Source organism: Hibiscus syriacus, unplaced genomic scaffold (assembly GCF_006381635.1).
Source record: "Hibiscus syriacus cultivar Baekdansim isolate YM2019G1 unplaced genomic scaffold, ASM638163v2 tig00110044_pilon, whole genome shotgun sequence".
Lineage (NCBI taxonomy): Eukaryota > Viridiplantae > Streptophyta > Magnoliopsida > Malvales > Malvaceae > Hibiscus > Hibiscus syriacus.
The window spans coordinates 2,486,894-2,502,416 of NW_024062574.1; the positions used below are offsets into that span (position 1 = coordinate 2,486,894).

At 36.6% G+C, this 15,523-nt stretch overlaps 2 protein-coding genes and 1 pseudogene across 2 annotated transcripts; 1 reads left to right on the forward strand and 2 right to left on the reverse strand.

Moving 5' to 3' along the window:
• Window positions 1-1,527: 1,527 nt before the first annotated feature.
• On the forward strand, window positions 1,528-4,843 carry LOC120213903 (annotated as a pseudogene).
• Window positions 4,844-4,912: 69 nt separating this feature from the next.
• On the reverse strand, window positions 4,913-7,118 carry LOC120213905. Its single transcript, XM_039211952.1, has 4 exons — window positions 6,919-7,118; window positions 6,037-6,107; window positions 5,412-5,547; window positions 4,913-5,261 (listed from the first exon to the last, which is right to left on the reverse strand). Exons 1-4 carry the CDS (start codon window positions 7,073-7,075, stop codon window positions 5,176-5,178), a joined length of 450 nt encoding a protein of 149 aa, XP_039067883.1. The 5' UTR covers window positions 7,076-7,118; the 3' UTR covers window positions 4,913-5,175.
• A 3,599-nt stretch (window positions 7,119-10,717) lies between these two features.
• Window positions 10,718-15,468, reverse strand: LOC120213904 (glutamyl-tRNA(Gln) amidotransferase subunit B, chloroplastic/mitochondrial-like). The gene is given in 11 exon segments (XM_039211951.1): window positions 10,718-10,934; window positions 11,257-11,348; window positions 11,435-11,551; window positions 11,876-11,944; window positions 12,137-12,334; window positions 12,580-12,629; window positions 12,632-12,782; window positions 12,889-13,029; window positions 13,218-13,427; window positions 13,510-14,189; window positions 15,401-15,468. Coding segments are annotated over 9 exon segments (1,641 nt in total). The 5' UTR covers window positions 14,134-14,189; window positions 15,401-15,468; the 3' UTR covers window positions 10,718-10,934; window positions 11,257-11,267.
• Window positions 15,469-15,523: the final 55 nt, after the last annotated feature.

The window sequence follows — 15,523 nt, forward strand, 5'->3', positions numbered from 1 at the left end:
TCAGTAAAACAGTGTTGAATGATTCAGTACAGAAGTACATTCTGAATCATTCAGAGCCAGTTATCAAACAACATGTTACATTTAGAGCCAAAACATTCAGAGCCTCTGAATCATTCAGAATTTGAATCATTCAACGCTTAATCATTTTCAGTAAACAAACAGCCTCTTAGTATCTGTATTGTTTTTTTAATTGTTTGTATTGCTTTTCTTTTAAGGTGGTCATCCAACTTAGGGGTGTAAACAGGCCAAGTCGAGCTCGAGTATTTCTGAGTTCGACTAGACTCGAAAACTCGCTAGATTAAAAGTTTTAAGCTCGACTCGAACTCGAAATCTTGAACTGAACCTCGTGAGCAGCTCAAAATGAAAAAAAAAATTCTTAAACTTAACAAGATCGAATCCTCAAACTCGAACCTGAACCTTAAATACATGAAAGTCTTATTGTATTTTAAAAAAAATCAACACATAAAAGTTAATATTATTAATAATTTATTTTTTAAAAAATAAAATCTTAATATATTATATTTTTGAGCTGCTCACGAACTTTTCGAGTCGAGTATTAAGTAGCTCGTTTCGGCTTATTAGGAATTTGAGTCTAGCTCGAGTTCAAATTTAGCTCGAGTTTGAGTCAAGTCCATTCGATCCGAGTATTTATCGAGCCTTGACCGAGTGGATCTCGAGTAGCTCGCGATCTGTCTCGTCTCATTTACAACCCTAATCCAACTCATAAAATAAATTTAATGTGGTTATTTGATCAATGTTTTCTGTCGTTTGGTCACTACAATGCTGACGTGACAGTTCATGGTACTAAAAATTATGAATCCTCCACCCAACCCGAAAAATAAACACATTCTACCCAACCAGAACCCGACCCGATTTTTTAAGATAAAATCTGACCCAACTCAAAATAATATATTTATTAAAAAATATTATTTTTATTCAATAAAAATATAGATTTAAATGAAATAAAATAATATATAGTGAAATATTATTGCATTATCCCTAAATATATAAATGTAAAATTATAGTTTTTGGGTCGGGTTGGGTTAGGTATTTTTTATCCAAAATTTGAACCTAACCCAACCCGAATATAACATTAAAAAAACTCGACAAGATCCGACCCAAACTCAATTTTTTTAAAAAAATTGATATGCTCGGGTCGAGTTAGGCTTGGGCCTGATGCTCATCCCTAATCCATTTGCCATGTTTGAGTTAACAATTTAACTCATCTATCATATCATGTTATCTGTCACATTATCAATCACCATAAACTATCATATTAATATCATTAATCGTCACATCAACACAATAAAATATCATATCAATATTATAATGATCGACAAAAAAAAAACGTTAATTAAATGACAATATTAGATTTACCTCCTGAATTGAAAAGTCACATAAAAAATTAATTTTTTTAAATTACATCTGATATTTTTTATCTTCTATTTTATAATTAAAACTAATATTTTATCATAATTTAATAACAAATTGGTACTTCATTATCAATCCAATCGCTATAACCTTGGACCACATTTTTTTCTTCTTTGCAAATGAAAAGAAAACGTCTTGTTTGTATCACCCGGCCTACCATATTCCGCCATGGGAGCACCTGAGAAACACCAACTAAATCCGTTCAGACTTTAACGTCTCCTTTTAAGCTCAACTAACTGCCAAATGGGTTCTCTCATGCCTTTCCAAGACCTCAATCTCTGCCCAGAACCACCGCTAACCGCCACCATCCCAACCTCCTCCGCCGTAAGCTCCTCCACCACAACCACCTTCAATTTCTTAGCTCCTAAGGTTGAGCCTAAACAAGAACCTTTCGACGAACCAACAGCAACCCAGACTATTCACCAACAAGGAAACTTCCTCTTTTCCGTTTCCAATTCTACCCCTGATTTCATTCCCAATCCCGAAACTACCCCTCCGTCCAACGTTTCCTCCTCTTCCGATGACCAAAACGCCCTTTATTCCGAATACTTCCGTATCTCCGAGCTCTTCCGATCTGCTTCGCCGAAAGGTTGCAAAAGTACGGCGATTTTGAGGTACTTGACCCGGATTCTCGGGCCATCGTACCCGTACCCGAACAATCTCAACTAACCTCCGAAACCAGCCCGACCGACAGGTCCGACCCCGAACGAGCTTTGTCCGTCGTCGTTTCACGTAAGAAGGCCTGGAGATCCAATGAGCTGGTTCGGGTTACAAATTTAGGATTCGAAGATCAGAGGCATTTCCGGGACCTTTTCCGAAGAACCCGAATGATATACGATGCCCTCCGCATTTTAGTCATTTCGGAGGAAGAGAAGAGAACAGGACGGGGACACGGCCGACGGGCTCGCGGCGATTTGAGGGCGGCTGCGGTCATGAGGGATCGGGAACTGTGGTTAAATCGAGATAAAAGAATAGTGGGTGCACTCCCGGGTATTGAAATTGGTGACGTATTCTTCTTCAGAATGGAGCTTTGTGTGGTGGGTTTACATGGACAAATTCAAGCTGGGATTGATACCTTGCCTGCGAGCCAAAGCACGAGTGGAGAGCCAATCGCCACCAGCATTATTATTTCCGGTGGGTACGAGGATGACGAAGATTCCGGCGACTCAATAATCTATACCGGTCAAGGTGGACAAGATAAGTTCGGGAAGCAATGTATGCATCAAAAGCTTGAGGGAGGGAATTTGGCACTAGAAAGGAGTATGCATTATGGGATTGAGGTAAGAGTGATTAGAGGGCTTAAATATGATAATAAAGTTTCGGCTAGAGTCTATGTGTATGATGGTTTATATAAGATTCTCGATTGCTGGTTTGATGTGGGGAAGTCGGGTTTTGGGGTTTATAAGTTTAGGCTATCCAGAATGAGGGACAACCTGAGATGGGTAGCTCGATAATGAGGTTTGCCGAGAGTCTTAGGACTAGGCCTTTGTCTGCTAGGCCAACGGGGTATTTGACTCTTGACATTTCCATGAAAAAAGAACGAGTTCCGATCTTCCTTTACAACGATATCGATAGTGATCATGATCCTATGTATTACGATTATCTTGTGAACACTGTGTTTCCTCTTAACACATTTGGTCAAGGGAGTAATGGTACTGGATGTGAGTGTTTTTCGGGGTGCACGGAAGGGTGTTTCTGTGCTATGAAGAATGGAGGTGATTTTGCCTATGATCACAGTGGGATTCTTTTGAGAGGCAAACCGGTGATATTTGAATGTGGGAATTTCTGTCAGTGCCCACCAACTTGTCGGAACCGCGTTGCACAGCATGGGTTGAGAAATAGGTTGGAAATATTTAGGTCAAGGGAAACGGGCTGGGGAGTGAGGTCCTTGGACCTGATAGAAGCAGGTGCTTTTATATGTGAATACACAGGTGTTGTTCTCACGAGGGACCAAGCTGAAGTTTTCAAGATGAATGGCGATACTTTAATTTACCCCAATCGCTTTTCTGAACGATGGGCAGAATGGGGGGACTTGTCTAGGATATTTCCAGAATATGTGTGTCCAGCATATCCCTCAATTCCGCCTTTGGATTTGCAATGGATGTCTCAAGGATGAGGAATGTTGCTTGTTATATTAGTCATAGTTCCAGTCCGAACGTGCTGGTGCAGTGTGTGTTGTACGATCACAACAACTTGATGTTCCCTCACCTTATGCTTTTTGCAATGGAGAATATCCCTCCTTTGAGAGAGCTTAGCATAGACTATGGTGTAGCTGATGAATGGGCTGGGAAGCTCTCTATCTGTAACTAAATATCTAAGATGATTTCTGGATTTTGATGTGGTGTAGCGTGGCAAGTGAGACATGATATACTGAGGTGAGCTCCACTCCAGTTGTTGCAAGCGTTTACAAGTGTGTATATTCAGTTAAAATCATGATATTTTGTGGCATACCCGTCTTATCTTTAGATGTTGCTGTTAATTTTGTATTTCTCATGCTTTCTTATAGTCTAGTTGCTTGTCATGCTTGTTTGTAGGAGCTAGGAATTTATTCCTTTGTGCAACTTCAGGGTGTATGCATCCAGTAGTAGTCCATTTGCAGGAGGATGGAACATTTGACGCGTAATACTGCTAAATGAATTAGTTGCTCATCTCCTAACCGCATTTTGTTTTGTTCCCCTTTTCTAGTTTAAAAAAATGATGAAGTTCATACCATTTAGTATGACAGTGGATTGTCAGATCATCTGTTATGTGAAACATTAACATCAAATGACCTATATAGGAAAGCATAAGTTTCTTTTGTAGAATGTAATAATCAACTCTTAATTTGTTTCTTGATAATGCCATATGTTGCTCACTTAACTGAATTTCTGCAGGTGGGGATCAGGCAATGCATCTAAAACTGTTTGTTGTAGCCATGTTGTCATTATAGTAAGTTCATTATGTCTATTAGCAGTTCACTTAAGTGAATTTCTGCAGGTGCAGATCAGATTGAACAATGCATCTAAAACAGCTTTCTTTGAACATTTTGTACCTCACCACTTCCTCTGAACGTTGTTTTTTGCCACCCTGGAATCATGGTTTTACCAAGTTTCTGTGTTAGGTCCATCCCTGTCGATCGTTACAACGTAGGGAAACCTCTGGTTTCTACTGCAATATGCTGCTGACATCAGTTTATGATCTTTTTTGACAAAAGTCGCAGTATGCTTTTGTAAGATCGTACTATGAATCGTATTATGAACCCTAAACTTAAGTCTTCCTCTTTTACCGACGTGTATGTATGTGAAGGTTGAGAAAGGTCATGTTTGTACAGGAATTGTATTGATGTATTTGAAGTTGAAATCTCCAGTGTTTCTTTCGTTTGAATCTTCTCAATATGAATGAATTCAAAGAGAATCACTTTTGTTTTCTACTTTACATTAAGGTGTAATCGAATTGTCTGTTCTAACGTGATCATTTATCCGTTAGTATCGAGATACGAGTATATGTTTGAAATGGTTGTATTCGATTTCTTACCTTTATATTCATGTCCGGGTACAATCGACGACAAAGTTCAATGGTGTTACAGTATATCAGTGGTATATATCCACATCTATGGAGTTATTTCTTTCATGTTCTTACATCGCCTACTTATATTCATGTCTCTGTCCCGCAATATGACGGGGGCTGCTTAAGCTCGAGAGATGACCATCAGTTTTAGAAAACCGAAGATCCAAAGATCATTCGGTTTCACCTCTGGTTCCGTCTTTATTCTTTGGTGACTTGGGTTCCATTTTTCTCCAGCTCCCTTTGTCGAGCTCGCTCCATCTTCCTTTTCCGCCACTCTTCTAAAGCTGCAAATGTCGTTAGATTGATTGCAAATTTGCAATAAACAATCATACTTAAGGAAAATGCTTTGCCACGATCCTTGACAAGATCGGATTTTTCATTTTTCATAAAGTATCAGAATCAAACATTGTTTCACACACAGAAACGCCAATCACCTTTCAAGCTAGAAGCATCATTTATGGAACGGAAATCCTGTAATCTTTTGGAAAGATCGACTGCGGCAGTCTGCTTTGCATCTTTCTGTTGGATTGTTTCAGGATCGGTGTATGCTTCCTGCTGAATCTCCTTAACCTAAAATAACCCGAAAATTTAACCATGAAGAACACCATCTTCTACTATATGTAATTGTTCAACAAACTTCTGCAGTTAATCTCAATTATGCAAGATACCCATTTTAGGGGAATTAATTATCGCCATCTATGTTGATTCGGTTCATTTTTCTTTGAGTATCTGCACTTAACACATGAAACGTACGAAAAAATCGAAGTGCATGTCGGATATACCCCGTATCTGATACCGCAATAGAATCCAAGTACCATAGTATAAACAAGAGGGGAGAATAGTAAAGTAAATGCTTATGTACTCAAACTCGGGTGTAACTGTGTAAGTGTCGACTGCAAATACTTTAATACGTATAGGACATGAATTCCAGATGCAAATACTTTAAGAAAAACGAAGAATACGAACAACAAACCTAAATACGAGCAACTGTTTATATATGGCATTGCTTTATGTACTCGATGAGTTGAAGCAGAGATTTAGAGTTCATGGTATTCTTACTCTTTCTATCAGCTTGAAAGGTTGCATAGCAATGCGCATATCTTCAGCTTCCTTAACGTAATCGAAGCCGGCTGCATTGAAAACTTTAACCGATACGTTTGTTTAGACACGAACAATCATGAATAGAGAAGTAATCAAAACAAAAAGGCCAGTTTCTATCATTCTTCAGCAGTTTGTTCGTTGGGGTAAAACCTCATCCAAGAGGGAGAGATGCAAGATATCTACCTTTTCTTACTATGTTATCCGGATTCGGATGAATGTATGATACGAAATATTGATTTCTTTCTAAGCTTTTTTCGTATATTACCATGCCGGATATAGTTGACATACACTTGATGCTTTGAAGAAGATGGATTTTCATGTAGGTGATCAAATAACATGAGAGAATCTACCCAGCTAAATGAGGATGAATTCGGATTTCAAACCAGATGAAAACCCTAAATTTGCAACTCCCGATGAATGCAAAAGCCACAAAATCCCCAAAACCTATCAACCAGCGTCAACAAATTCAGAATCCAAAACCCTGAAGAAATCCCAATTCGCAAACGAAACCCAAATTCGAACTTCCAATATCAAAACCCTAAAATCAAACAAATACTCATGATCCAAATTTCCCAAATCCCCCTCAAAACACAAAGAACAACGTGCTGAAGCAGCACCTTCATCAGAACAAGCAAAATCAACAACCACCCAAGTTTTTCCCTCTAAAAAAATGCCAAAATCATCAAACCCAATGTTTCAAATCAAAGAAAAAACCTGGGTTTAGCTCAGTTAGTCCATAAGATCACATCTTCAACCAAAATCCAACAAATTTCAGATCCAAACAATAACACATGCAACTAAAAACACAAAAACACAAAAGAAATAATAAAAAAAGGGAACCTGAATTGGGTTGATTAGAAGATGATCTGGTGCGAGAGGAAGTAGAAGAAAGAAACCGTTGAAGCAAGAAGAGAGCAACAAAGAGATTGAAGATATTCAAAGCTATGGTCGCATTCTTGAACGATAATCTTAATCTCCATGATTGTTGTATCTCCATTTTTTTTGGTTTCTCTCTTTGTATAATTTTTGTGGTTTGGTTCCTAATTATACTTCATCCCCGTTTTGTTTTAACTTTGACTGCAAAGTATACTTGTGTTCATGTCTGATTATGATGCATGGTTCTTAGTTTTGACTCACTGATTTTTACCCAAAATTATTGCAGAGATCGATGTTGCAGATTATACATATTAGTACACAGTTCCTGTTGAAGACGTGAATTGAGTGACACTTTCAAAGAAGCCTTTTGCAGTTTTTTTTTTCAATCTCGATTTTTCAAGTTTTCGTCAGCTTGAATTAATTCATATTTCACATCTAATTTTAATACGTAAAACTCGAAATCTACTTAAATGATATTAAACTCGTGATTCAATTTTCAATAAGAACATATATTATTTATAGGTAACTCGGGTCCAAAGAACATTATGAGTGTTTTTAGAAAGATGAGAACACTTGTGCTACAAAACTTGTCTATTTGTTCAGTGTATGTTTTCAAATAAGAACATATATTTGTCTACACGTCACTTTTAATTTGATCTGTTTTAATACATACATTTTTATTTTTTAAAATCATATTTAACGTCTAATTCTTGTTTAATTTTAGTAACTTATTATTAAAAACTTAACACGTTTAATACATAAATTATCGTTTTAATCCGTTTTAGTACTTAAACTTTCAGTTTCTTTTTAAAACTTAATATTAAATTTTAAACATGGGTATTCAAATAAAATAAAAACTAAGTTTTAGGTATGTTGGAAAAAAACTTAAAGTTTAAATACTAAAACGTACCAAACTGATAGTTTAAGTACTAAATTCATTATTAACGTCAACGAATATATTAGTTTAACGTCAACCAACACTCTATTTCTATTTTTTATTTGCAAGTCAAAGAAAAATGTTAAATTACACAACTATTTCTTAAACTCCTTAAACTTCACAATTTGAGCTTTAAAGCTCATCGTGTGTTCAATTTAGTCTCTACCTTCATCAATATTTAAAATGTTAAGAAAAAAGAGAATCGGATGAACGAGCTGATAAAAGACATTGTTCGTGAAAATAAACAAACACAAACAGTTCGTCTTTGTTCGTTTATTAAACGAACATAAAAATTATATTCACACTCGTTTGTTTAACTTAATAATCAAAATTATACTCGTATATAAATTCACTAATATAAATAAATCTCTCTTTTATATATACAAGCTTTTTAAACAGAAGTTTTTTTGAGTCTTGGAGTTGAGGACATAGCCTCCATTTTGTCCTTCTTCTGCACTGCAACACGTGCATGGGCTGTTCGATCAAATACTCTACCGTGTCTAACAGTTTCGACGATGCCTTAGAATTCCCGGCCGGCCGCTTGTATCTGCGAACGGAGAAACCATCGTCAACAAGTGTTTAAGAATGTTGCCCGATGTTATAACGGGAGAGACGGTGGTTAAAAGTGGTCGAATAACTTAAAAAAGATGATAGATTTGTAAGTCGATCATCATTTACCTCTTTTGATTTGGATGTTAATCATAGTAACATAAAACCACGGTGAGCATTTTGAGAGTCGTCGTCTATGCTCTCAAAATGCCTACGGCACACATGTTTTAGGTCACCATAGCTAGTGTTTTTCTGTTAAAAGCGAAAGGATGAACTATAACTAGTTGATCAACTTATCATATATATAAACTCAAAATGCCTACCATGCATGGATTTTACGTGACCATAAACGTTTATTTATTTAAATCAAAAGGAATGAACTGTAATTGATTAATAAGTTCATCATGTATGCACTCAAAATGATTATCATACGCGGTTTTAGGCCACCATAACCGGTATTTTCTATCTAAATCAAAAGCTTCTATACTTGTTAATGTATAGCAGAAGAGATAATGATTAAAAGCGATCGAACAAGTAAAAAAGATGATAGATTAGTTAGTCGATCGCTATTTATCTCTTTTAATTTAGACAAAAAAACTGTTAATCATAGTGGCATAAAACCATGGTGAGCATTTAAGAGTCATTATCTATGCACTTAAAATGCCTATCACGCATGGCCATTGTAACTGATATCATTTTCGTTCAAATTAAAAAGGATGAATTATAACCGAAGCTAATTATCGTCGACTACGAATTTTAAAGGAAAGGAGATAGAGGAGAAGGACATGGAACTCACCCAAGGATGGCTGAAGACAGACTTCGTTTTTGGCCAATGATAAGAAGATCAATTCCAAGATCTTTGGATTTAGAAAGGATGACATGAGCCTTATCTTTACCATGATCCATGTCAGTTTTCTCTATACGCACAGGTATATTCTCGCATGCGTATTCATCTGCTCAAGAAAATTCACGTAAGCCGTATCGGGCCCGAAAATGGGCACCGGGGGAATGGCACTGGGACCGGCGCCCGAAGCAAGGCTCGGCCGCCTCAGGAAAGTAGACAACGTGCTCATGTGCATTGATTCTCGACATGGAAAAGGATGAGCTCGTCTTGTTCGAGCAATGCATGGGAAAGTGCGTATTGGAGGGCCGCCGCGGAATGGGGGGTAGGGTCAGCTACCACCAATACTTTCCGAGCCGGTGGAGTCACCATTAATGGCCCTCAAACCAGCAGCAAAAACGCGCCAGAAAGAGAGAGGGTTGAGGTTCAAGTGGAAACAATGGCACGTAATATGAGGCTGCCATTTTGGTGGTGGTGGTGAGATTTTCATGAAAGTTTACCATTTTAACAAATGGTTTGCTTTGATTTTGTGATTGATAGCCTTGAGCTATTTCTGGGGTTTTCATCACCGCTCTCTGCTTGTTTTTGCTAATTTTGGTGAATCCACTAGACCTGGTCAATTCCAAAAAAAATAAAGATTAAAGTCTCGAATTTGGTCTCAAATAAGAATAGTCCAATTGATTAATTGTTCGTATAACGTTTGTTTATTAAACTAAATAAACACGTATGAATAAAATATTTATGTTCATTTAATAAAATAATGAACACTAACATAAGTGTATTCATTTCATTTATATTTACAAACAAACTCGTTTAAAAATTCATTTATAAGTTTGTTTATCGACTCGTTTATCACGTTATTATTTTCCTTTAGTTTTTTTAAATTTAAATATTGATGAAGACAGAGATTGAATTGAACATATAATAGATTTTGGAGTTCAAATTGTAGCCTAAGGCGCTCAAGGACTATTTATATAATATTACCATTTTTAATTTTCACTAGTTTCTAAGCATATAAATGAACATGTTGACGAAACTTATAAATGAACTTGTTTACGAATGCTAAACGAAAAAAACACATTTAAAAATAAACAAACGAATTCAAACCGAACATGAACATCTTCAAAAATAAATAAACGATCACAAACAAAACCTTGATTATTCAAACTAAGCTTATTTACACAGTACTTGAAAGTATAAAAGATACTGTTATTCAAGTTCATACATAATGGTTAGTAATCACAATTAGAGATGAGCATGAGATCCGGACTCGACAAGTTTATATAAGTTCATAATTTTTTTAAGTGTTATTAAATATCAAATAAGAACAACAGGTACCGGATATTAAATAATAAAAGTTGAATATATCAAATAATGATTATAAAAGTTTGGGAAGCATCATCTTATGAGCAAAGACATTACTTATTTGCTAAAATAAATCAGTCAAAATACAAGGGGCATCTGTTGGTCTAAACACCATTTGTTCCTTCCAATTGATACACAAAAGAAAGGATCTAATTTAATTTAATCTACAAAATGGTGCAAAGTATTATATGAACTCAGTACTGAAAACTCGGCAAATGACTCAGACTTCAATATGTTCCTCCACCTTGGTGTTTGCCGTTGCTGTATCAACACACATGGCTCATTTGGCTGTTAGCCTGTGAATGTCAAATATTAGTATCGATCAGAGACGGGAACGTTCATTATATTCGAAGTTTTTCCATATATTTGGAGGATCATAGTCTATACTTACGTTCGAATATGTTTTGGACACAAGTACAGCATGAAAAACAAAAAGTTATGGCAACGTAGTTCAAAAGCAAATATGTATCAGTGCACATGCATTTGTATACATAAGTTGTTTTTTGGTATAACTACTCGTTTTCTCCGTCCACAACGTCAGGATTTGTATCTCTAACCTTGTTTAAGAGATCAAACGACTCGTCTAAAGGACAGATGCAGAGATACGTACCTATAAAACCTTCAGCTTTTCGCGTTTAATTTCTCCAGAAGGATTTTGTTCAATAGGCCAGGGTTCGCTTTGCCTTTTGATAGTTTCATTACCTGCAAATGGTCACTATTTTCAAAAAGGGAACTACCTATAAATTCATACAAGAAAATGAAATGCAACTTGTGTAAATTTAACGTACCTGGCCAGCAAAAAAGCCTTGTAGCTTAGTTTTCCCGCCACGGTATTGTTCTAGCTGCTTCGGATTCTCTGACATCACTTTATCTATCATTTTCCCGATCTCATCAGGATCAACTATCTGCAAATGTTGGAACATATGTTTCATAATCTCTAGTAAACCATCTTTTCAATACAAAATATCAAAGATATGAGGTATCAGATTATTTGGATTGGGGCTTATGCCATGTCCTCCTCTTTATATCGCTTAGAGCTACTCCAAGTTACCATTCAGATGCTCATTTAATGAGAAGCGGTAAAACTTCAACATTCAAGCTGGAAGTTACGGCTTTCACCAAAACATTTCAATGTTTGCTCATTTGGGTTCAGTTCAACCAAAACTTCACTTTGGGTTAATCTTAAGAGACGGACATTCAAGTTTAAAGGAGTCGATGCGTTAACTTGCCTGAATGAGGTCCTTCTCTTCTATGAGTCCCTTGACGGTTCCACCTTTGGCTAGCAGCTCAAACAGTATCTGCATGTTTTAGGAGGAATTGTTTAAAAACGATATCACTAACAAAGAAAAAGGTTTTTATACTGAAATAAGCCGAAACGACTTTCTTTTTTTTCCCCTTTCTCACTCATTTGTTTAGTATCTGCAAATCAAACAGCTGCCAGGCTCGGAAGTTTGAACTGTTTCACCCGGTAAAAGAAAGAAAGCTTTTACCTCTTTTCCAATCTTTCCACTGATAGTCCCACCTTTAATGGAAGCTATCAGCTCCGCTAGCTCTTCTGGTGTAAGTTTGATCTCATTAATGGTCAGCTTTTCGTTTTTCACATAGGCAGCAATATCACCCATGATCCAGTTGGCAGCCAGCTTTAAGTCGGCACCGCTTGAAAGAGTTGCATCAAAATATTCTGCAACCTAAGACATGGATAACGTGGAAAAGAAAACCAATTTAGATCATTTTCTTATGATCCCAAACAAGATAATTTTAAGAACAGGAAGCTACAACATGTTAAAACATTAAAGTTCTAATGTTTCCGTTAATGTCAACAATACAAGGGGACTTCAATAGGAGCTCTCCTTTTTGTTTCTTAGACATATCCGTTCGCATTCGGATAAATTACCAGCCATTATGAACAAAAAATAGTACTTCGAGGACTTACATTCATGTCATTTGCCAGGAAAAGAACATCTTGCATGCTCAGCCCCATATTTCATACCTACGACGCTTCATTTCGGGAAGTTCTGGCAAAGAGTTGAGAATGCTATCGACATATTCCTGAGTGAGAATAACTTCGGGGAGGTCTGGTTCAGGGAAATATCGATAATCAGAAAGTCCTTCCTTTTTCCTCATCGTAACTGTTTTCTACAAAAGGGAATAAAGTTTTGTGGAGTACATAAGTGACGACGAAGTAAAGGGTCAATCATATATCTTAGGGTAGCACTAACTTGATACTGAAATGCAGTCTAACCTGGGCGCCTTCTTCCCATAGACGAGTTTCTTGTACAATTTGATCGCCTTGACCTTGACTAAGAAGTAGTGCCTGCCTCGATATCTCAAAATCAATTGCCCTATTAATTGATGAAAATGAGTTCAAATTTTTTATTTCAACCTGCAATTGCAATATAAGATTATCCATGTCAGATACTGAAAATTTTACGAACTCCATGCTATTGCTTTGCTCTATAAATGTGATAGAATGATGCAACTATCTCAGAGCAAAGTATTAAATCTTAACCACAACAACTCTTAACCATGGATCTCATTAATTCAGGCAAAGTATTTTAAGCAACTAATTACCTTTGTTCCAAACTCTGATTGTCCAATTGGCCGAATTGATACATTTACATCACAGCGAAGTGAGCCTTCTTGCATATTTCCATTGCTAATTCCCAAGTATCTAACCACCCTCTGCAATTCTGCCGCATATTCAGCAGCTTCAATTCCGGTTCTCATATCAGGCTCAGAAACTATCTCAAGCAAAGGCACCCCTGCTCTATTTAGATCAACCTGCAAAACATAACCAGCAAAGGAATCAAATTACATTTCCAGAAGAGGAAAAAACAATTTACCATGTTAGAGAAGTAATTACCTGTGCCCCATTTCCAGAATGAAGCAACTTCCCTGCATCCTCCTCCATGTGAACCCGGGTAATGCCAAACTTCCTATGACCACCACCGAACTCAAGAGGGAGATCCAAATCAACGTAACCACTGGTTGCGATTGGGATATCAAATTGAGATATTTGATAACCCTTTGGAAGGTCTGGATAGAAGTACTGCTTTCTATCAAACTTTGAGTTTAGAGATAGCTTGCAATTAAGCGCAAGTCCCAATTTCACCGCGAATTCGATCACTTTCGAGTTTAAAACCGGCAAGGCACCAGGCAACCCCATGCAAATGGGGCAGATACTGGTATTTGGTTGGGATCCATAATTGTAAGGACAGCTACAAAAAGCCTTGGTGAGAGTTGAAAGCTGGACATGTGTCTCTATTCCGATGATTGCCTCATAGTCTCTTGCGATCTTATCGACTGTTTTCTTCAGAGCATGTTGTGGAACTTTGACTTTGGGAGCCTGCTGCTTTTCTTGTGTAGCAGTTTGAGATTGAGAACTTTTCATCGTGCAGTAAAGAACACCATTCCTTCTGCTAAATAACACAGTTGGGTAGAGCAAAGACGAGTGGATTTGAATCGTTCTAAACAGTGCGGAAGCCATGTTATTAAATTATTCACTTCAGATATGAAATCATACACATGAAGAATTCTCTCTGTCTGCAAAGCAACAAACTGGTCATCGGCAAGCTGCAATACACTGACTAGAACAAGTGGTGGCACAAAAAAGCAAACTAAGGTTATATCAAGCTTAAGGCTTTAACAAAAAGTTATTAAAATGTAAAAATTGTTGAATAACCGGTTCGGATTTCATGCATACACCTTAAGCCTTAAACAAGCTACAAAGTGGTTTGTAAAATGTCTCATGGCTCTCTAAGATCACTTAAGAAGTTGAGCATGTAAAAGCAAAAAGGGTGAATATTTCAGAGGAATTTTGCAAAACCATAGAAAAACTTTTGGGGATGAACACTGTTGATCAGATGGAAAGCACCCACAAATAGTCCTTAGTGCTTTATGATATGGTTAAACACTCCGGTTTCGGGTTCGAGCTGACTACAACCACAAAGTCAAATAGATATCAAATTTCTAATTGAAGTTACCCAAAAATGGATATTTTCACCATAATTTCCTAAACAACAATTCTGTAACCCTACTACAAATGCCAAACTAAGCTCAAAACAAGCTGATAATTCTTTTTCAATTGTTTAAACCAATCAAATTAAAATTAAAAAATCATATTTGAAATAGGATTAAAATCTCAATTTACATCAACAAAAAAGAAATTACATTCCACAAATTGTCAGATTGATATGAAAAATATCAACAATGGTTCCTCTAATATTTTATTTCAACAAAAAAACCTCATAAATCATAAAAAAGTAACAATTGGCAGTAATTTACAAATGAAATTGAAAGATCTCATAAAGGAAACCTTGAATTAAAATATAGATTGAAGAAGAAGAACCAGGATCATTAGGAATAAGAACAATGATCGAGAAAGGCACCGGTAAATGTATGAAATGTAGAGAGAAAAAGTGTAGATAAGGCGTTTGTAGAAATTCTTCAATGACCTTCATTATCCTCACACTGTGTATATATTTACATTGGCTTATTACAAAAAAATGGCAAGTAAGATTTTCAATGGAAAAAGCTCAACAAGCAAGGATTTTGAAGGGAACCCATGAAGAAGAAAGGCTTTTTGATGTAGAAGATAGAGAAAAACTCGAAGTCGAAGTCTAAAGCAATAACATATCGGGTGCTTGAACCAGACAAACATTAAGAAAGAAGAATACTTTGAAACATTACTGAAGAAAATTGCAGTTTCAAGAGATTATTAGAAGAGAAGAGAGTAGGGATAGTGTCGTGCTTACTTGTTTGTAGGAGGAGGCTGAACTGAGAGAGAGAGAGAGAAAGACTTAAACTTGGAGACTTAACAGCCTTCCAGCAGTCATCCAAAAACTAAAAAGAATCCACAAATATCAACAACGAAAAAT